At 42.3% G+C, this 21,861-nt stretch overlaps 1 protein-coding gene across 1 annotated transcript in view; it reads left to right on the forward strand.

Moving 5' to 3' along the window:
- Positions 1-21,861, forward strand: part of kcnh8 (potassium voltage-gated channel, subfamily H (eag-related), member 8) — a 347,288-nt gene that overhangs the window by 245,604 nt on the left and 79,823 nt on the right. Inside the window, exons 8-10 of the mRNA XM_080209769.1 lie at positions 4,945-5,142; positions 12,776-12,975; positions 19,584-19,833. Of these exons, the coding sequence (XP_080065895.1) occupies positions 4,945-5,142; positions 12,776-12,975; positions 19,584-19,833 (648 nt within the window). The remainder of the gene's footprint in view (positions 1-4,944; positions 5,143-12,775; positions 12,976-19,583; positions 19,834-21,861) is intronic.

Genomic DNA, 21,861 nt, shown 5'->3' on the forward strand with positions numbered 1-21,861 from the left:
GCTCCACACGCATTTGTGGAGTCCGCTGAATGTGCTGTTTCCTGTTGAAAGCCTATTATCCATTCCTTTATCTATGGTGGCATCAGATGAGATGACAGCATTCAGTTTGGTTCCCTCAATGACAACGTTTGGTGGCTTATATTGCTCTTGGAGTGTAGACTGATGCAGGACTTCAATTTTCTTTTAAATTATTTTTCCAAAGAATTTGCTACCTCAGAAAATTGGACTAATATTGGTGTTCTACTAAAAACCACATCATGCTTAGCGCTACTGCCTCACAGCACCAGGGACGCAGGTTCGATTCCAACCTTGGATGACTGTCTGTATGGAGCTTGCACATTCTCCCCGTGTCTGCATGGCTTTCCTCCGAGTGCTTCGGTTTCCTCCCACAATCCAAAGATGTGCAAGTTAGGTGGATTGGCCATGCTAAATTGTCCTTTAGTACCCAGAATGTATAGGTTAGGGGAATTAGTGGGGTAAATGAATGGGGTTTCACTGTAGGTCCGGAGGTGGACCTGTATATGATGCTCTTTCGAAGAGTTGGTGCAGACTCAATAGGCTGAATGGCCTCCTCCTGTACTGTAGAGATTCTATGATGTGATTTATTGTGGACAACTCTGTGGAACATGTACTGGTAGAGAATAATAATGTATTTTTATATTCTTCTGTACGCATAATAAAGAAGTCAAAATGTTTACAAATCACATGGTTTGACTGATTTGTTGATGAGCTTGAAATATTGACCCAATCCTCCAGCAGTGATGTCACTGTGGTTGCAGATCCTACCTTCCTCCACTCTTCCAGCTGGGATGTCCTGTCCTGGGGTAAGGAAGGAGGCATTGTTTCCGGGATCCAAGAGCAGGACTGGCAAGGAGAAGGAATGATGGAGCCATGCCTCCTTCTCATGTTGCCTGCTCAAATAACTCCCTTTCAAGTCAGAATATTTGCATTGTTATGGGGAGATCTTTGAGGTTCTGAAGGTTTATTTTCAACTATTTCTAATGTTTAAGACTTTTAATTGTTATGGGTTTGTGGTGGAGCATTGGTTCAGTGGTAAGCTTTGTCCGGAGAATGATGGTCGGTTGAGCGTTAGCGGGATGCAAGGGGGTGAGCATTGTTGGGAATTGAGGCTGTGAGCATTATCAGGTGCGGGAGGGTGAGTATGTCAAAAGGGTTGGGGGGGGTTGAACATCTAGGGGGTTTTCAGAGTAACTTCATTTCAGTTGAATGTAAACCTATTTGTGACTAATAAATAAGCTTTAACTTTACTTTGTGGGGATGCAGGGGGTTTGAGCATTGTCAGAAGTGAGGGGGGATTTGAGCATTGTTGAGATATTGGGGGAGGTGAACATTGGTTGGGGTTTGGGGGATATGAGCATTGTCAGCCGTGTGGAAGAGCAGTGAGTATTTCTGAGAAGGGGGTTTAGGGGAATTAAGCATAGTTGGGAGGATGGAGGGGTGTAGTTTATTTAGGCTTTCACAATACAGCTTCCATTGTTAATCACTGTTCTACGTTTGAGATTAATGTTGGGAGAAAGATGAGGTAAATCTCTTGACATCAAGCCAAAGTCTCCAATGCTAAGGACGGTGTCAGAGGGCTAGATGATTTTTCAGGCATCCCAAGCAGCCTCCAAAACTATTACTATTTATAGGGCGAAAAGCTGCAGCATGCTGTGGTGCAAAGGGACCTGGGGGTCCTTGTGCATGAGTCGCAAAAACCCAGTCTGCAGGTGCAGCAGGTGATCAGGAAGGCAAATGGGATGCTGGCCTTTATAGCGAGGGGGATAGAGTATAAAAGCAGGGAGGTCTTGCTGCAACTGTACAGGGCACTGCTGAGGCCACAGCTGGAGTACTGTGTGCAGTTTTGGTCGCCGCACTTGCGCAAGGATATTTTGGCCTCAGAAGGAGTGCAGAGGAGGTTTACTAGGCTGATACCGGAGATGAGCGGGTTGGACTATGAAGAGAGGCTGAATAGACTGGGTTTGTACTCGCTGGAGTTTAGAAGGATGAGGGGGGATTTTATAGAGACGTATAAGATAATGAAAGGGATGGATAGGGTAGTGGTAGAGAGATTCTTCCCGCTCAGAAAGGACAGCAGGACTAGAGGGCACAGCCTCAAGATAAGGGGGGTTGGGGGGGGGGGGGGTGGCGGTGCAGTTTAGAACGGAGTTGAGGAGGAACTTCTTCACTCAAAGGGTGGTGAATCTCTGGAATTCTCTGCCCGTTGAAGTGGTGGAGGCTACCTCGCTAAATATATTTAAGACATGGGTAGATAGGTTTTTGGTAGGCAAGGGAATTAAGGGTTATGGGGAGAAAGCGGGAAAGTGGAACTGATCCACTTCAGATCAGCCATGATCTTATTGAATGGCGGGGCAGGCTCGAAGGGCTAGATGGCCTACTCCTGCGCCTATTTCTTATGTTATTAAAACCAACTCAGACAAAGGGTCATCCTGACTCATAGCATGGCCTCTATTCTCTCTCCACAGATGCTGGGTTTTTCCAGCATTTTCTGTTTTTGTGTCCTAAAACCAACACTGGGCTCCTGAAATATGTAAATGAAGGGCATGCTGCCAATTTTAGGTCCCCTATGCTGGAGTTCACTTTGATCTACTCATGATTCTTAGGCAAACAACATCAAAAAATAATTTTTAAAAAAAAATCATTATTGGGGTTTCAGGAGCATCCAAAATGTTTCCGAACTTTATGGTTCACAACTTGCAGAATCCTCCCTCTGTTATCCTATTGTTGCACTATATCGCCCTTGGACTTCACTTTTTGGGCACTGCCACTGAGATAAGTGGCATGATAATCATTTCTGTAGTTGGATGAGCATTCATAACATGGGCACCAGCAGCTTGCCCACTTTATATTAATGAGGCCCAAGGCTTAGTTTTGGCATGGTTTAGTCTCACACGGTGCAACTATATCACCACCTTCATGCCTGAAGCTGGGCGACAATGAATTTATACTCAATAACTCCCTTTGGAAAAGGAAGAAAAATATGATTGTGACCAGACAATTGTCATACATACAATAGCAACCATGTTAGAGTGGCACTGGATGAATGGCATTGGGTTTACTCTGAGTCAGAAAATATAGCATGGCAATTAGGTGACATGAAAGAGAAAAGATAAAGTAAAGATGGATGTAATTTACACAAGAATACTTATTGAGGAATAATGAATAGCTCAAAGGATTGAAATCAAATGTAAATTGATATCTTCAATGCTTTTAACAATTGAAATTTTTCAATGCTGAGGGATTTTTGTTGGGTAAAAGTATGATGGGATAAGGAGCAAAAACAGGTAAATAGGAAGAAATATATACTGATCAACAATGATGCATAAGACATAAGGTACAAGAGCAGAATTAGGCCATTCAGCCCATCACGTCTGCTCTGCCATTCAATCATGGCTGGTAAGTTTCTCAACCCAGTGGCACAGTGATGAGGGTGGCACAGTGGTTAGCACTGCTACCTCACGGCACCAGGTCCCGAGTTCAATTCCCGGATTGAGTCACTGTCTGTGTGGAGTTTGCACGTTCTCCCCCTATCCGCATGTGTTTCCTCGGGTGCTCTAGTTTCCTCCCACAATCCAAAGATTGTGGGTGAGGTGGATTGGCCATGCTAAATTGCCCCTTATGTCAGGGAAACTAGCTAGGGTAAATGCATGGGATTATGGCAATAGGGTCTGAGCGGGATTATGGTTTCTCTCTCGATAGGCCAAATGGCCTCTTTTTGCACTTTAGGATTCTATGATTCTGATGCCTTCTCCCGCATTTCCCCACAACCTTTGATTCCCTTACCAATCAAGTGTCTGTCTGTCTGTCTGTCTGTCTGTCTGTCGGTCGGTCGGTCTATCTATCATTCTATCAATTCAATGGTGCAATAGATTCAAGGAACTGAACAGACTACTTTTATTCATAAGAACATAAGAACTAGGAGCAGGAGTAGGCCACCTGGCCCTTTGAGCCTGCTCTGTCATTCAAAAAGATCATGGCTGATCTTTTTGTGGACTCGGCTCCACTTACCCACCCGCTGACCATAAACCTTAATTCCCTTACTGTTTAAAAATTTATCTATCTTTGCCTTAAAAACATTCAATGAGGTAGCCTCAACTGCTTCACTGGGCAGGGAATTCCATAGATTCATAACCTTTTGTGTGAAGAAGCTCCTCCTTAACTTGGTCCTAAATCTGCTTCCCCTTATTTTGAGGCTATGCCCCCTTGTTCTAGTTTTACCTGCCACTGGAAACAACTTTCCTGCTTCTATCTTATCTATTCCCTTCATAATCTTATATGTTTCTATAAGATCTCCCCTCATTCTTCTGAATTCCAGTGAGTATAGCCCCATTCTAATCAGTCTCTCCTCATAAGCCAACCCTCTTAACTCCAGAATCAACCTGGTGAATCTCTTCTGTACTCCCTCCAGTGCCAGCATATCCTTTCTCAAGTAAGGAGAACAAAACTGTACACAGTACTCTAGGTGTGGCCTCACCAGCATCTTATACAGCTGCAATGTAACCTCACTGTTTTTAAACTCCATCACTCTAGCAATGAAGGACAAAATTCCATTTGCCGCATTAATTACCTGCTGTACCTGCAAACCAACTCCTTGAGATTCCTGCACTAGGACACCCAGATCCCTCTGCACAGCAGCATGCTGCAATTTTTTTTAACCATTCAAATAATAGTCCATTTTGCTGTTATTCCTACCAAAATGGATGACCTCACATTTACCAACATTGTACTCCATCTGCTAAACCCTTGCCCACTCACTTAGACTATCTATATCCCTTTGCAGACTTTCAGCATCCTCTGCACACTTTGCTCTGCCACTCATCTTAATGTCATCTGCGAATTTTGACACACTACACTTGGTCTCCATTTGTTTTATGTGTTCTGAAAACCTTGAGACATATTCTAATTTTTACACTTTGATTGTAGGCTGGCTGCATGAATTGGGAAAACGTCTTGAAACTCCATATTACGGCAATAATACACTTGGAGGTCCTGGAATCAGAAGTGCCTACATTGCTGCCCTCTACTTCACCCTCAGCAGCCTGACCAGTGTGGGATTTGGAAACGTCTCAGCCAATACCGAGGCAGAGAAGATTTTTTCCATCTGTACAATGCTGATAGGGGGTATGTTCCGTTATATTTCTGTCATCAGTAGAACTCAAAGGCAGCCTGTCTGCATGAGATTTATTGGGTTGGAAATTCATCTTGGGCGGCAGCATAAAACAAGCTGTATCGCATCAGTCACCTGCTGGATTCCATCAAAGTCAATATGAAGTGAGTAACTGGTAGGGGCATATAATGGGCTGCCAATGTAAAGGCACCAGAAGCACATTTTTACTACATTATGTGTTGAATCAATTACCATTCTTCCCGACCGGATCACATAGCATTTAATTTGCTTCACATCGTCATCTTTTGCTTCGACATATTGAGTTTTAAAGTCATGAAGGGTTTGACCTTGAATCCAGTCAAAGTGCACTTATGAATTCTGTGAAAATGAGCTATCATGAAAGTTAGATAACTCATTTGAAAGCTTATTTATTATCTACATTAGTGCTCAGTTACAATGTCTTACGCTTAATAATAGATATTAATATCTGTTTGCAAAACCAAAATGTTTCCAATACATAATCTTTTAAATTTCAAAATAGGATACAATTAAACATGCAGAACACAATGCATCATATTCCTAATAGAAATTCAATGAAAAAAATATATTTGTATATGTAATGCTTGAAAGCATGTAAATCTTTCTTGGTCTTACGCTTCTGCTTCAATGATAAATAATAGAAAATGCACCGAAGAAAAATGTGTTTTCCTGCCTGTATTGATGTGATTATCAATATTAATGGAAATTTTATATAAAAAAAGTTCAAAATATCATATCTGATCTCAGTGTGAAATTGTGGGTTCATTGCCCTAATGCATCATTGGGAAATATCAGTCCAGGTCTTCCAGTCTCCAGTGGTCATATCCCGAAGACAAACTGAAAGATGGGCCAGGGATCCCATTAGAGGTCTGGATGCAAGGACTCCCTGGAATTGCCTAGGATGTTTCAGTTTCCAATGGGCAATTGCAGTATGTTCGGAATAAAAATATCCAACTCTGAGTCAGAATTCAAGGGGTACTGACTCACTGATCAGAATATGTACCCAGAAAATGTTAGACAGGAAACGTCCACACCTAACTCCTGGGTAATAATGCAACTCTACCTCCTGCACACTCTCTGACTCTTCACACCGCGCCCCCCCCCCCCCCCCGCCCAACCCCATAAGAGCATAAGATATAGGAGCAGAATTAGGCCATTTGGCCCATCGAGTCTGCTCTGCCATTCGATCATGGCTGATGTGTTTCTCAACCCCATTCTTCCACCTCTTCCCTGTAACCTTTGATCCCCCAACCCTCCAACTTTCTTTGACCATGCTGCTGACCCTCCCTCTCTGATAACCTCCAACCTGAACCACCCTCACCACCCAGCCACTTAACCCACCCGAACATCCTTCCACCCTTTCCAGTTGGAATTCTAACTCCAACCCCCCCACCCTGCCACATTCCACCCTCTTCACCTTGCCACCTACCAGCTGCCATCCTACTCAGCTGGCACCCTACTCATTTCCCTCACTCACACTCATTCACTAACCCAGTTAAAAGTCATTTAATGTCCCAAAGCTTTCTACCAAGCTAGTGAATGCACACTTGTCAAAATACAGCAACTAGTGCTGTATAAAGGGGGCAAGGCATGGCTTCCCTGGACAATTCTGCTTTATGAACCAGGACTCCCAGAGCAGGGACACTGCACATTCTGGAGAAGCCCAGTTCAGATGTCTGGGCCAGAAATTGCAGTGTGTAAAAAAAAATTGTCAATATCTGCAGCCTCTTAAGTTAGTAAGAACATAAGAAATAGGAGCAGGAGTAGGCCATCTAGCCCTTCGAGCCTGCCCCGCCATTCAATAAGATCATGGCTGATCTGTCGTGGCTCAGTTCCACCTTCCCACCCTCTCCCCATAACCCTTAATCCCCTCTCTTATCAAAAACCCATCAGCCCGCGTCTTAAAAATATTTAGCGAGGCAGCCTCCACCACTTCAACGGGCAGAGAATTCCAGAGATTCACCACCCTTTGAGTGAAGAAGTTCCTCCTCAACTCCATTCTAAACCGCCCCCCTTTTATCTTGAGGCTGTGCCCCCTAGTCCTACTGTCCTTTCTGAGCGGGAAGAGTCTCTCCACCTCTATCCTATCCATCCCATTCATCATCTTATACGTCTCAATGAGATCTCCCCTCATTCTAGAATTCTTCTAGTTCTTCTGATTCTTTTGTTGCAACACACTGTGAGGACATTTTAGCCTATACTCTCCCTCTCACGCCATTAATTCAACAGCAAACAGGGCCCAACAGTATAATTAGGCACCAAAATTTATATTTCATTAGAGAGACTGCTAACTACAGGAAGAGAACTTGCTGTCTGTTTAGAAGAGCAGGTTAAAACTGAGAACAGAGTGTAGGATGGAAGTATTGGCAAGTAAAACTGTCAATCAATTTCCAAAGGCCAAATCAAAATATCATATTTGACCTCAGTGTGAAATTGTGGGTTCATTGCCCTAAGGCATCGTTGGGAAATATTGGCCCAGATCTTCTAGTCTCCAGTGATCATATCCCAAAGACAACCTGGAAGATGGGCCGCAGGACCACTTAGAGGTCTGGATGCAAGGACCCCAAAGGAATTGTCAAGGATGTTTCGGTTTCCAATGAGCAGTTGGAAATTACCCATCAGCTAGGTTGAAATCACTAGTTTGTGCCTTACTGGACACTTTCACTGCTGGCGCAGCTGAGATTAAGAATTGTATTAATGCACTGACCTGCCCCTTTTCATTCGTGCTCTTTTTGGGGTTTTATTCTACAAATGTGCAATTTTCATTTGGAGTCCAGCTCTGTTTACAGAATGTTAACCTTAATAAAAGAATTTTATGGAAATTAAGGAATCAGTATCAATTTAGCTCACATGTTGTTTCCCATCATGTTTATATGCATGAATGAAGTAGTGTTAAATTATCATTAACACGGACAGTTGACCATTCAGATAAACTGTTTATCCCTCCTATTTGTTCCTGAAGATGTTGATTCAAGCAACATGGAGGAAAATTTCTCATTTGACCATTCTTCACCTGTTGAGTTTAGACAGTAATTTACAGTGGTCTAGTTCCTTTCATGTAGAAACTTGTTCTTGAGAACATCCTAAAAAGCAGTAGTACAGGAGCAGGTAATCTATGGGATTAGAAGACTTGAATGAAGAGGGAAGGTTTAAGGATGCACTGGAAATCAAAATAATAGGAGCAAAGTGGGGGTCTTTAATGAGCAAATTCCATAGGCATAGTGCAATGACTGAAAACTGAGTGCTGATGGTGGAGTGGACAGAGTGGGATGCACATTAGACCAAAATTGAAGAGTAATAGGATGTGAACATGAGGATGAAGATTTTGAAGATAATGCACCATCATTGCAAGTGTCAAGAGCTACATGGCCACAGAGCATCAGAGTTAATGCTATTCTTGTTCCCACCAATTTTCATATACTTACCATCAAAGGATACTAGTTAGCTGTAAGGGCAGGAACACTGGACGAATTATTTTGCAATATATAGTGGGGAAAATTGGATAAGGTCTATTTCTGGTTGCAATTTAGGGTTGTGCCACATCCCGTCACATTGAGAAAAGCAGCACGTGATCTTCATGCTGTTTCCTCATGAAATGATTTCAACTTGGAACACACTGCGGACTGATTCATTGCTCACTGGCCTGCAATGTGCATAGTTAACATGATGCACAGCTAGCTTGGATCTCTTGAAAGCAACTTGATTTTTTTAAAGGGCAGCTGCACTCATGGAAGCGGAGCTGCTGTATGTGCCACTGGAATGCTTGTCCAGAAGGATAAGCACAGCAAATTGGACAATAGGAAAGGCAGATGGATCTCAGGATTCCTGATGTGGTATTGGCAGTATTAGCAATGTAAATTGGGGAAAAAAGGGAGAGATATCATGTTGCTACAGGGACAATGGGGCCCTCAATACACATTATGAGAGGAAAATTGATGCAGGTGACCACAGAAGTCAGCTCTTGGAATCTAGCTTCAAGGACCTTGCTGTAGTTCTGGAAAAAGTTCAATGAACTCACATGAGTGGTTAATGAAGTGAATGCATCTTCACATGAGATCTTCTATCCACTGCTCTCACACCTCACACTGCTCAATGTGCCACAGCCCCACCACTCATCAGACTCACATTAACATTCAAATACTCCACCTCACCCTCATACACAACATTGCTTCCAGCTTTTTACATACCGATGCTTCCAGTCTCTTGCATATCAATGTTTTCACCTCAAACCCACCTCTCGCTGCTTCCACATACCCTATGACAGGCACATCACCCAAACAAATTGTAATACACTCACTGTGATTCTGCCCTCTTTCTTGCAGGACAGTGTGATACATAACCACAGGGATCAGAATAGAGCTGCTGGGGATCAGGCAGGTCTCCATTGACTGAGCCCTAAGGACGAGACAACTGCTACTGAGGCCATTGCATTGTCATTGCTAAGAACATGAAGTTATGTTCTTGCCTTATGGCTCTTTTCAGATCCTATGTTCATCCTACTTGACATGTTGTGCAAATTGCAGATGGTATGATCATGGAGCTCTTGCTTTCCACCTCACTATTGTTCCTCCATTCCAACATTCCCATTTCTGCTTTCAGCTGCCCAAGAACTGCTGCAGGGCCAGCCAGTGCAAGGGTGAATGCAACTGCAAACATATGATAAAGAAGCAACGTTGCTTGACCTGATGGTTGTGGCAAACTTCTCAGATTTGGCACCAAGTGAATTTTAGAGTCAGGATCAGCAGGTGGTGAATCACAAGGCACAAGTGGGCCACAACCAGGCCAGGTGAAAGGACAGTTTGTGTCCCAGCACACCAGAGGACAAGGTCGAAAATGGACTCTGCTGATGAGAACTCGGATGAGGAATTTGATGGGGGAGCTCATCAGAGAATGCTAGGAGAATAGGTTTACAACACAAAGATGCTTGTTGCATTGGCATGCCTGACAGAGAGCCTCTTGTCAATGTTTAGGTACATGGTAGGCCTGATGATAAAGGATGGATAAAGGTAGCAGAGAGAAAGGTCAAGAAGTAGACTCAGTTTGATGGAGCTAGTAAACAAGCAAGAGGCAGAAAAGATTGATGGAGATTCTGCCGTCAGCAAGCCATATGCCACCTCCCACTACTGTGAAACATGCTGCAGCAAAGGAGGGAAATCCTGCTCGTTGCTTTCATCAACCTCTGTTAATTCATCAAAAAATTCAATTTTATTAGTTTGAGCTGCCTTTTATAAATCCGTATTGGATTTCCTTAATTAAGTTCAGCTCGGGTCACTGTGTGGAGTTTTCACATTCTCCTCGTGTCTGCATGGGTTTCCTCCAGGTGCTCTGGTTTCCTCCCCCAGTCCAAAGATGTGTGGGTTAGGTTGATTGGCCATGCTAAAATTGCTCCTTAGTGTCCTGAGATGCGTAGGTTAGAGGGATTAGCAGGTAAAGTATGTCGGGATATGGGGGTAGTGCCTGAGTGAAATTGGGGTTGGTGCAGACTCATTGGGCCAAATAGCCTCTTTCTGCACTGTAGGGTTTCTATGATTCTGTGAAGTCAAACCCCTCCAAGTGCTTGTTATTTATTCCTTGACAGTTTTTTTCTAAAACCTTACCCATCGCTGATGTTAAATTGATGAGGTTGTAGTGACTTGGAATGTCACTACACCACTTCTTGAATAAGGATGTCCTAATCAAATTCTCCAATCCTCTGGCATGTATCCACCACCCCGCTCCCCCCCCCCCCCCCCCGAACCCTCCCACCCCACATCCAACATCCAGGGAAGATTGCAAAATGATGGCAAGCTTTTCGGGTGTCCCCACTCTGACTTCCTTTAGCAACCTGGGATGCAAACCAGCCAGATCAGGTGACTTATCCACTCTAATTATAGCCAGCTTTTCAGCACATCCTTTCTATCAATTTTCATTCCAACTATTTTCATACCATCTCCACTGTTAGCATTCTGTCACTTTCATTATTAAATACTGTTACAAAGTATTCATTAGGTATTCTAGCCATGCTTGAGCCTCTAGTCACATATAACTATCTTAGAACTTAAATGAATATACTCTACTCCATATTATCTACTTATCTCTTACATATCATTAGAAGATTTTTGGACTTCCTTTTATATTTATTGTCATTCCCTTCTCTCATATTCTCTCTTCGTGTGTTCCTCTTCACTTACCCTCTCAACTAGCCTGGTTCTCACTTGAAGATTTCTCCTGACAGACATAACACACCATCTTTTCTCTTTCATTATATTCTCCACTTCCATTATCAGCCAAGGAGTTCCGCCTTCTGTCCCCCAACTTCCACTCTGTCAGAATTTACGTATGCTGTCCTGGAACCATTTTAAAGCCATATTTCTGTTATGGCCACCACATCATTTTCCCACATGATTATTTGCACTTATAACTCATCTTATTCACTGCACTTGGTCTGTTTACATACCTATCTGTCTGCTTCGCTCTAATATGGAATGACTCCCTTCAGATGGCACTATGGCACAATGGTTAGCACTGCTGGCTCACAGTGCCTGGGATCTGGGTTCAATTCCGACCTCGGGCCACACTGTGTGGAATTTGCACATTCTCTCCGTGTGTGCATGAGTTTCCTCTGGGTGCCCAGTTTCTTCCCACAGTCCAAAGATGTGCAGGGTAGGTTGATTGGCCATGCTAAATTGACCCCAGCGTCAGGAGATTTGCAAGGCAAATATGTGGGGTTATGGGAATAGAGCCTGGGTGGGATTGTGGTCGATGCAGACCCGATGGGCCTAATGGCCTCCTGCTGCACTGTAGAGATGTTAATATGGTATTACTTCCTTCTTTAGTGCTATCCAACACTCTTGTCCTTAATGCACCTTATTTTGCTTTTCTGCTTCTATATGCCGGTACCCATCCCCCTGATATGGATTCCGGTGACACTGAAAGATTCAGACTGGGAAGGCTGGGTCAGAAATGAAAGAAGAGATGAAACAGGAGATTGGTTGCAAATTGATAAGATGGCATCAGGACTTACTCTTAGGTTATCACGAGAGTAATGATACAATAATAACATGTTTAGTGCAGGCTGTGTGTGGGCTGCAAACACCTTGAAGTCTTCTTTTAATAATCTGATTGATCTGTGGTAATCAAATCATTAGCAGCTCAAATCAATAACATTGAAAGCTGACCACAAATTGTATAGTGCTACAGATCCAACATTTTGGCACCATTGATTATTGCACAACAGCAGCACAAGTTTATTCTAAAAGCATTTTTTGACTTCGTTAGAATTTGCCAGATATTAATTAATTTATAAGTGATCGCTATGAAAATATGGGAAGCTTGCTGCTGAATTCCCTATTAAAAATTAACAACTTGGATTGCAAGTTTTATTCCCCATAGGATTTCCTAGCAATCAACTGGATGACAACTTTGATGTGCTTTTCATTCATGACTGTGTTGGATTTACTTCTCCATAGGGATGTCCAGCCATGGGCAATATGAAGAACTTTTTTTTTAACTGCTAGCCCATTCAACCATGCAATATTGTGCTTTTTAATCCCAAAAACTGACCTATTTTATCCACATTGCTCATTACTGTTCACGGGCTATTAACCATTTGTTTTTCTTTCCTTTCAGCATTGATGCATGCACTGGTCTTTGGGAATGTAACTGCTATCATTCAGCGCATGTACTCCAGGTGGTCTCTGTATCACCACAGAATTAAAGACCTGAAGGATTTCATTCGGGTCCATCATCTGCCAAAGCAGCTAAAACAGCGAATGCTTGAGTATTTCCAGACAACATGGTCTGTCAATAACGGAATTGATGCTAATGAGGTAATTTCTTTCTTTAAATTCTCTGCTGTGAAATAATATTTTAACATATTACTGAAAATGAATTTGAAGGTTGAAACTATGAATATTTTAAACATAACTGCATCTTTCTCGCTGTGTGATTAGTTCCTCATTTTCCCACTATTCTGTCCCATTGGGCTGTCCGGTAGTTGGGCTACAATCAGGAGATGTGTTTGAGTACCAATCTGTCTCTTTCATGGCATCCTATTGAGTATTATGTGAAAAGAAATCAAAAGGTTGCAGAATCTATCAGGAATAATTTCCACTGTGGTCCTTTTGCAGAAATCCAGTCCCATGTGCACTGTGCATCATGCCGTTGCTATATTCCCTGGCCCTTCATCTAAACAGGGGCCAGGGTTGCACCTTGCAGAGACCATCCACTATGGGTTTCTCTTTCTTATCTGTCCTTCCTGTTACACTTGGAAGATTATTTTCTCACCTTCCCTTCCCTCCTATATTCAAATTAAGCTGTGGTGCTCAATCAAGAGACTGTTCTTTAATATGAGACTGGACAGGTTATGTCAGCAATCTATTCATCGGTGCTTACCCAAGAGGCGTAACCTGGTCTCCTTATGTCAAACCTCACGTTCAGCAGAGAGTGCAGTGGGTGTTGCAGGATTTTACCTCCATGTCTGAATTCCCAGAATACATCACCTGCAGGTGAAACTTCATGTCAAGAGTGTTAATTGGTGAACTTTACTTTCATGTCTCCCAAGAAGCTAAAATAATTAAATTTCTTCTCTAATTTTATGTATTATTTAGAGTAAATGATTAAAGTGCAGTGCACCTCTGTTATAAATGGATTCAAAGTATGCCAACAATGTGATGCTGGAGTGAAGATTTCTCTTAGATATTAGGATCTGTAATCTTCATACATCTGGCCTTCTTGTCACATAAGGAAGAGTTTGGACAAAAGGGTGGAATTTTCCCATCCCGCCAGCCACAGGAATCATAGCAGGCAAGACAGGGCCATAGGCCCTTTGGCCTTGGGTGGGATTTTCCAATCTTGGAGTGCACACGGCCAGAAAATCCTGCTCAAGAATTGTGGAGAAAGCAGGAAATTTGGATTGATATGCGTAATCTTCATTTCATGTTTGTAGACAATTTGGAATCACACGGAGCAGTGTTGATATGGGATAGTGCAGATGCTTGTAGTGCAATATGACTGTGTTCAAATCAGTCCCAAACCATAGAGAAAGTTAAATTCTTTTGAAAATGCTGCTTGCTCCATCTGTTGCAAGCTGCTCCATGCTAAAGTGAATTTTAGTCTCTGAATACTTAAGCACTGCTTTGTTTGTCATCTAGTTGGTGGATCAGTGCACAGGATGCTGGCTTATTCTGGAAAATTAAGATAGTTGCCTAGAGCTACCCTGTGATGAAGAAGTTCTAGATTGTAATTGTTTTTACAGGAAATGCTATGTTGAAGTCAGACTGTGGCTCAAATTCTGGGATCATGAGATTGCACATCTTTATTGACAGCCAATTTCCTCTTTCCATATCATTCTGCCCCAGTCTCACTCCTTGGGTAGAATTGAATGCAGCACTGAGAAGAAGGTTGGGAGGTTGCTGATGGGGGTGGGGATGGGGTTCTCCTTAAATTGGAAAAAGAAGGCAAGGTCTGTAGTTCTCAGCGCCATGGTATTTTATAAGCAGCAGGAAGGTAGGACAACCTTCCCACCAGAGGCCAATTAAGCACTTTAAGTATCCAGTTAAGGGCCTCTTCCCACCACCACCTGCCTTTCCTGGGTGGGCGCACCAGGGGTCACAAAGGTGCCAACTCGTGGAAACTCACCCACCCTCAACAACCCAACCCCACATCTTTCACTGTGCCACATCTTTCACTGTGCCTTCTTCCAGGTTGCATCCATGCTGCTGCTTCTGGCTGGTTGGAGTCCCAGCAATGGCCACCACTCCCATTGCTCTACTGGGACTCGTCAGCAACCAGTTCTCCTATTGGTATCTCTGGTGCAAACTCATTCACTGCCTGATTGGCACAGGAATGGATGGGGTTTTCCTAAAAGCGTTGAGGTAGGCTTAGCCCCAGTTTTCAGGCCCACTGTCAGGACCATAACCACTTTATTCCAACACCAGATCCTTTCAGCCATAATGTTCACACAATTTCAGTAAAATGAACAACTGCATCTTATGCATGTGTTAACATTAATTTGTTTTCAACAAGCACTTAACAATCTAAACACAACTCAAAGATGCAAGCTGTAGTTATGTGAGAGACAGTAGGATAGAGAGTAGCATTCAGTAGCAAGCAGATAACATATAATTGTTAGTTCAGTTGAATGTGAAAATATTCTCTGTCTTAATGTTGAATCTGTCTCCGTGGTAACTTTAATAAGTGAGCACTTTGAATTTCCACTTTTTTTTTACTCATGATAAACATATAACAGCAAATGCAATGTGACTTCCAGCACACAGCAACACCATATAAGAGGACCTCTTGAAGATACAATACTTTAACCCTAATTCCTGGATTATTCCTCCTAACTAGCACTTTGTCCTGCTGTTAAACACAGCATAATTAAATTTCTTCTCTAGTTTTAACTATTATTTAAAGTAAATGCTTAAAGCGCAGTGCACCTCTATTTTAAGTGGATTGAAAGTATGCCTACAATGTGATGCTGAGTGAAGATTTATTTTACATATTATGATCTGTAACCTTCAAACAACAAAGTTGTCCTGATTTACCACTTTAATTGTATAGTTTATTCCTACCCACAATCCCCAGTGTTAACCTCTAGATCACAATTAATGCAAAATGCTCACTTCTGAGGTTTGGTGGTGGCACAGTGGTTAGCACTGCTGCCTCACAGGGCCAGGGTCCTAGGTTCAATTCCAGCCTCAGGTTACTGTCTACGTGGAGTTTGCACATAGAGCCATAGAGCACTACAACACAGAAACAGGCCTTTTGGCCCTTCTTGGCTGTGCCAAATCATTTTTCTGCCTAGTAAGAACATAAGAACATAAGAAATAGGAGCAGGAGTAGGCCATCTAGCCCTTTGAGCCGGCCCCGCCATTCAATAAGATCATGGCTGATCTGTCGTAGCTCAGTTCCACATTCCTGCCCGCTCCCCATAACCCTTAATCCCCTCACTTATCAAAAACCCATCAACCCGCGTCTTAAAAATATTTAGCGAGGCAGCCTCCACCACCTCAACGGGCAGAGAACTCCAGAGATTCACCACCCTTTGAGTGAAGAAGTTCCTCCTCAACTCCGTTCTAAACCGCCCCCACTTTGTCTTGAGGCTGTGCCCCCTAGTCCTACTGTCCTTTCTGAGCGGGAAGGGTCTCTCCACCTCTATCCTATCCATCCCATTCATCATCTTATACGTCTCAATGAGATCTCCCCTCATTCTTCTAAACTCTAACGAGTACAAGCCTAGTTTATTCAGCCTCTCCTCATAGCTCAACCCCCTCAACTCCGGTATCAGCCTAGTGAACCTCCTCTGCACTCCCTCCAAGGCCAAAATATCCTTGCGTAAGTGCGGCGACCAAAACTGCACACAGTACTCCAGCTGCGGCCTCACCAATGCCCTATATGCCCTAGTCCCACTGACCTGCACCATATCCCTCCACGCACCTCTCATCCATGTTTTTCTTAAATGTTAAAAGTGAGCCCACATTTACCACTTCATCTGGCCGCTCATTCCGCACTCCCACCACTCTCTGTGTGAAGAAGCCCCCCCCCAATATTCCCTTTAAACTTTTTTCCCCTTCACCCTTAACCTATGTCCTCTAGTTTTTTTTCTCCCCTAGCCTCAGTGGAAAAAGCTTGTTTGCGTTCACTCACAGGTAGATAGGGTCGTAAAGAGTGCTTTTGGAACATTGGCCTTTATACACCTCTATCAAATCTCCCTTCATTATTCTACACTCCAGGGAATAAAGTCCTAACCTATTCAACCTTTCTTTGCAACTCAGTTTCTCAAGTCCCGGCAACATCTTCGTAAACCTTCTCTTCACTCTTTCAACCTTACTAATATCCTTCATGCAATTAGGTGACCAAAACTGCGCACACTACTCTAAATTTGGCCTCACCAATGTCTTATACAACCTCACCGTAACATTCCAACTCTTGTACTCAATACTTTGATTTATAAAGGCCAATTTCCAAAAGCACTCTTTACAACCCTATCTACCTGTGACGCCACTTTTAGGGAATTATGTATCTGTATTCTCAAATCCCTCTGTTCTACTACACTCTTCAGTGTCCTACCATTTATCTTGTAGGTACAATACTTTGCCTTGTAAGTACAATATGGTCTACATCTCCCCACGTCTGCATGGGTTTGCTCCGGCTGCTCCAGTTTCCTCCCACACTCCAAAGATGTGCAGGTTAGGTTGACTAACCGTGTTAAATTGACTCTTGGTGTCTGGCAGGGTAAATACATGGGGTTACAGGGATAGGGCCTGGCTGAGACTGTTGTTTGGTGCAGGTTCGATGAACCGAATGGCTTCCTTCTGCACTCTGGGGATTCTATGATGCTATAGCCAATAGATCCATGATTGCTACAATCACATGTTTCAGATGAATTGTACAGTCTCAGTAATAGTTGTAGATGTCCTGGATAATATCAGTTTCTGTTTCCTTTTACAGCCCTGCTATATATATCATTTTTGATAAGTGTGGATTCAGTTTTTGTCCATAGTTATTTCTTTCTGTAAGGATAGATCTATGTATCATTACAAAATATGGTAGTTACTTATAAGAACACTTATTAGTCATGTAATATATTTATGCAGTTGTTTCAATGTGCAACATAGTCAAGCAAACTGTCCTGTTTTCACTAAAACATTGCCCATTTGTCACAGGGATGGGATGTGTGTGTCCTTCCTAGTGAAGTCTCATGTCTAATGTTGGAATCGCCCACTCCTCCACGGCACAACATGACAAAATTCAACCAAAAAACTCAGCAATACTAATTCTCACATTGGGGAAATTGGTGTCACTCATGAAAGATGGGTGCCATTGAAAAACTAAGAACAAAAGGATAGATTAAACACATCCAATTTAAAAAAGGAATGACTGCAAATCTGCAAATGTATTCAAGGATGTAACATGCTATTCAGATTTGATTGATTGAATAAAACACTTAAGCTTTGTTCTTGTGGTTTATGGCATTATTCACGAACTGTGTGTGTTATAGCCTTGAAATAACAATTCCAACCATCTATTATTATCTATTTTGAAGAGTTTTGATTAATATACACAGAGCACTGTTCTAAAGATGAATGTCTTGTCCAAGTGTAAATATATTGAATCTCAATTGTATTTTTTGCACTATCCCAAACCTCTTTTAAATCATAGTATCATGGTACGACTTGCATTTTTTTAAAAATCCAAAATTGTTTAAGCACCATGTTATAAAATAATCCCTGATTACATTAGGGGCAAGATTCTCCAACTGTTCACACCAGTGACCTGGTCCCGCCAGTAGCATATGTCAGCCTGCAGATTTCCTGGGTTGGCTTCAATGGGAAATCCCCTTGACAACGGCGGGACCAGAGAATCCATCCGCCCACTAATAGCACACCACATCCCGCTGCCAAGAAACACGTGGCTGGGAGGTCGGAGAATCCAGCCTTCGATGTCTGTGGCTAACTCCACAGAGTTATTTTTGCCTACATAACAACAGTGATTATGCTTCAAAAGTAATTAATTAACTATGAAGTGCTTTGGAGTTTCCCAAGGCTAAGACAAGGCACAGCATAAATGCTTTCCTTGTCTTGCACAAGTAAACATGTCTGTCACTGCTAATGTCAATTGAAAGTGATAATAAAACAATATTTCAGAATGGATAAAGCGCATCTTCACAGGAAGGTGATAGCACCTCTAAGGGCTATACGTGCTAAAGGTGCATTCCTCAAAATTAATCACCTTCAGCAAGGTGAGAACATCAAAGAGAACATTTTAAAAAAAAGATAATAATCATTGACAGTGAAGCAAATCTTTCCTATTTTAAACGAAAATGGTTGCAGCTTCTAAAGGTGAAGAGATTACTATATATTTGTGTTGCAGCTCAATAAGTACTTCTAATGCTCAACTGTGCTAATGGCTTATTAGGTTTTCATCAGACTGGCTTATAAATTTAGTCTATGACTCTATATGAATGTAATTTTCCATAGAAGAATTTTTTGATAATAGAAGCATGTCTTTGTGAATATGTTAATATTAAAGAAGCTTTACCTGAATAATTATATTACCATACTGTTGGAATTTATACCATACTGTTCATTGTTTTATAGATGGATAAAAGAGGGATTCCATGGGGAGATTCTGAAATGCATCTCAGTTCATTTATCTTCCACCTAATTATTCCTTGCTGTCATTAATGGTTATCTTAGCTTTAAAATATTCAGAAAACTGTACGCATTGCTTCATACAATGAGCTAATTTCCATTAAATGGCAACTGGCAATGCTGATGTTAATGATTATTATAGATATCTAGTAGATTTTACTATTGGAAACATTTTAAATAGTACTTGTAATTATTTTTTCATGAGGAGTTTTCAGAACCTCCTTGCAGACAGCTCTGTCATTAATTATTTCAACATGTATTAACTCTTATCATTTCCATAGCTTTTAAAGGATTTTCCAGATGAGCTGAGATCAGACATCACTATGCACTTGAACAAGGAAATTCTACAACTTTCTCTGTTTGCCTCTGCCAGCCGTGGCTGCCTTAGGTCTCTTTCTCTGCACATCAAAACCTCTTTCTGCGCTCCAGGCGAGTACCTCCTTCGACAGGGAGATGCATTGCAGGCCATCTATTTCGTCTGCTCAGGCTCCATGGAAGTGCTTAAGGGTACTATGGTGCTGGCAATACTTGGTAGGTTCTATAATTCTGCTTAAATTGCAAACAAAGCTAAGACTACTAAATTTAGCCTTTTATTTTCAGACCAATGACAAGATATTAAATAAACCCACGACTATTATGACTGTTTGATTTCTGAGAACCAGTTGTTCAAATGTACAAGGTAGTTAAGTAAATTATCTTGTTTTCACTAAAATATTGTCCATTTGTCACAGGGATGGAACATGCGTGTCCTTCCTAGTGAAATCTCATGTCTGTTGTTGGAATCACCCACTCCTCCCTGGCACAACATGGCACCACTCAACTACAGAACTCAGCAATATTAAGTCACATTCTTTGAATTCTGGTCTCTTGTACATCCTTCAATTTTTACTGTTGGTAGCCATGTCATCAGCTGCCGAGGGTCTAAACTCTGCAATTCCCTCCCTAAACTTCTGACCCTGCCTCTCCTCCTTAAAACTTACCTCTTAGAACCCAGCCTTTCGTCACCTGCCCCAGTATCTCTGAAGACTCGGTGTCAATATTTTTGGTTTCAATGTTCCTGTGAAGTATCTTGCTTTGCTGCATTAAAGTCAACATATAAATAAGAGTTCTTGCTTTGTCACAAAATCTTTTGCAAAAATCTAATGCAAAATATTGCAGAAGACAAAATACAAACATGGGAGGCAAGAGTTAATCTGGCTGCTTCACATGGTGAGTTTAGAAGTGCATTGAAACAGTTCCTTTTGATACTTAGAGGAAAATCATGAGTGTTTTGTTTTAGAAATGTCAGTGGAATTAGTAACTTGCTTTTATTTTTGGGTTATATCACATGTTTAGTTTCCTCAAATTTAGACAGAATGCCCAACACACAGCTGTAAGAAACATAACTCTTTATTGGATTCAACAAGTCATTTAATTCTCAGTATACATTTGTTTTATCTAGAAGTACAATCAAGGGGATCCAAAAACTATGGCTGGAACTTTCCGTCCGTTCACGCCGGCAGGATCTTCCAGTTCCACCAATGGCACACCCCCACTATTGGTTTCCCAGCAATGAGGGGAAACCCTGTTGACAACAGTGGGGCCAGACAATCCTCCCACCAGCCAATGGTGGGCCACCTCCGCTGCCACAATATATGCGCTGGGTTGCGCAGAGAGTCCCACCTTATAAGTTTGTCATTATTTTATGTAGAGTAGTAGGAGCTTGTGCCAGGTTTCACTGAAATAACGGATATAGCTGCCAACCTGACTTCACCCTGGTCAATGCCTACTGGGCTGCATGGCATTAGTTTGACCCAGAGTTAGAGCAAGCTGCACTGAACCTATTTGGCACCATGGTAATGAGGTCTTGCACTCAGAACAAACTGGATCAGTCACCAGTGCCTCAGGCAGCCTGCTGGTGAGCTGGACCATTGCTCTTTGGATAATTAAAATATATCACAGTAATTTTGGAGCTTTCAAAAGAAAGAAGAAGAGTTTTCAAAGGAAGAGTGATCAGGATGGTATTTGTAAAAGGTATTAGCAACCCAATTACCGGTAATGTACTAACTGTTCTGCTGCAGAATTATAAAATATGAATTTATATCCATGGAGAGGCAATGTAGTTCGTCACACAGTGGGAAGGAAAATCAGGCCCTGGCTCATGGTGGCTAATCATAATGTGTCATTGCCAGAAAGCCTGGGCTGGATTTAATGTTATAATAGGAAACATCTCAATCAGACCCACTTAATCATGGGAGAGGACCCACATCAATCTCTTAGTGGCAGCTCGATTGAAGAAGGAGGACAGAAGGAACTGACATGGGATTCCTTCCTGCCATCTCCAGGATCTCAGTTAGGATCAATTAATGAGCCAATTTCACCTATTCCCCCTGTGCAGGCTGCAGTTTACCCTTGAATCTGCAATTAAATTGTGACTATGTGGCTCTCCCATGTCCTTGGAAGACATCCTGCAAACCCTGTTAGATTTGCCAACAGCCTCCATGGGGAGTAGGGGACAAGCAGGGGGGAGATCCGTCAATGGCAAGCAGTCTGTGCTCAGTTGGGGGACCTGGCATCAGG

This window comes from Carcharhinus amblyrhynchos, chromosome 2 (genome assembly GCF_965287045.1).
Source record: "Carcharhinus amblyrhynchos chromosome 2, sCarAmb.v2.hapA, whole genome shotgun sequence".
Taxonomy (NCBI): domain Eukaryota; kingdom Metazoa; phylum Chordata; class Chondrichthyes; order Carcharhiniformes; family Carcharhinidae; genus Carcharhinus; species Carcharhinus amblyrhynchos.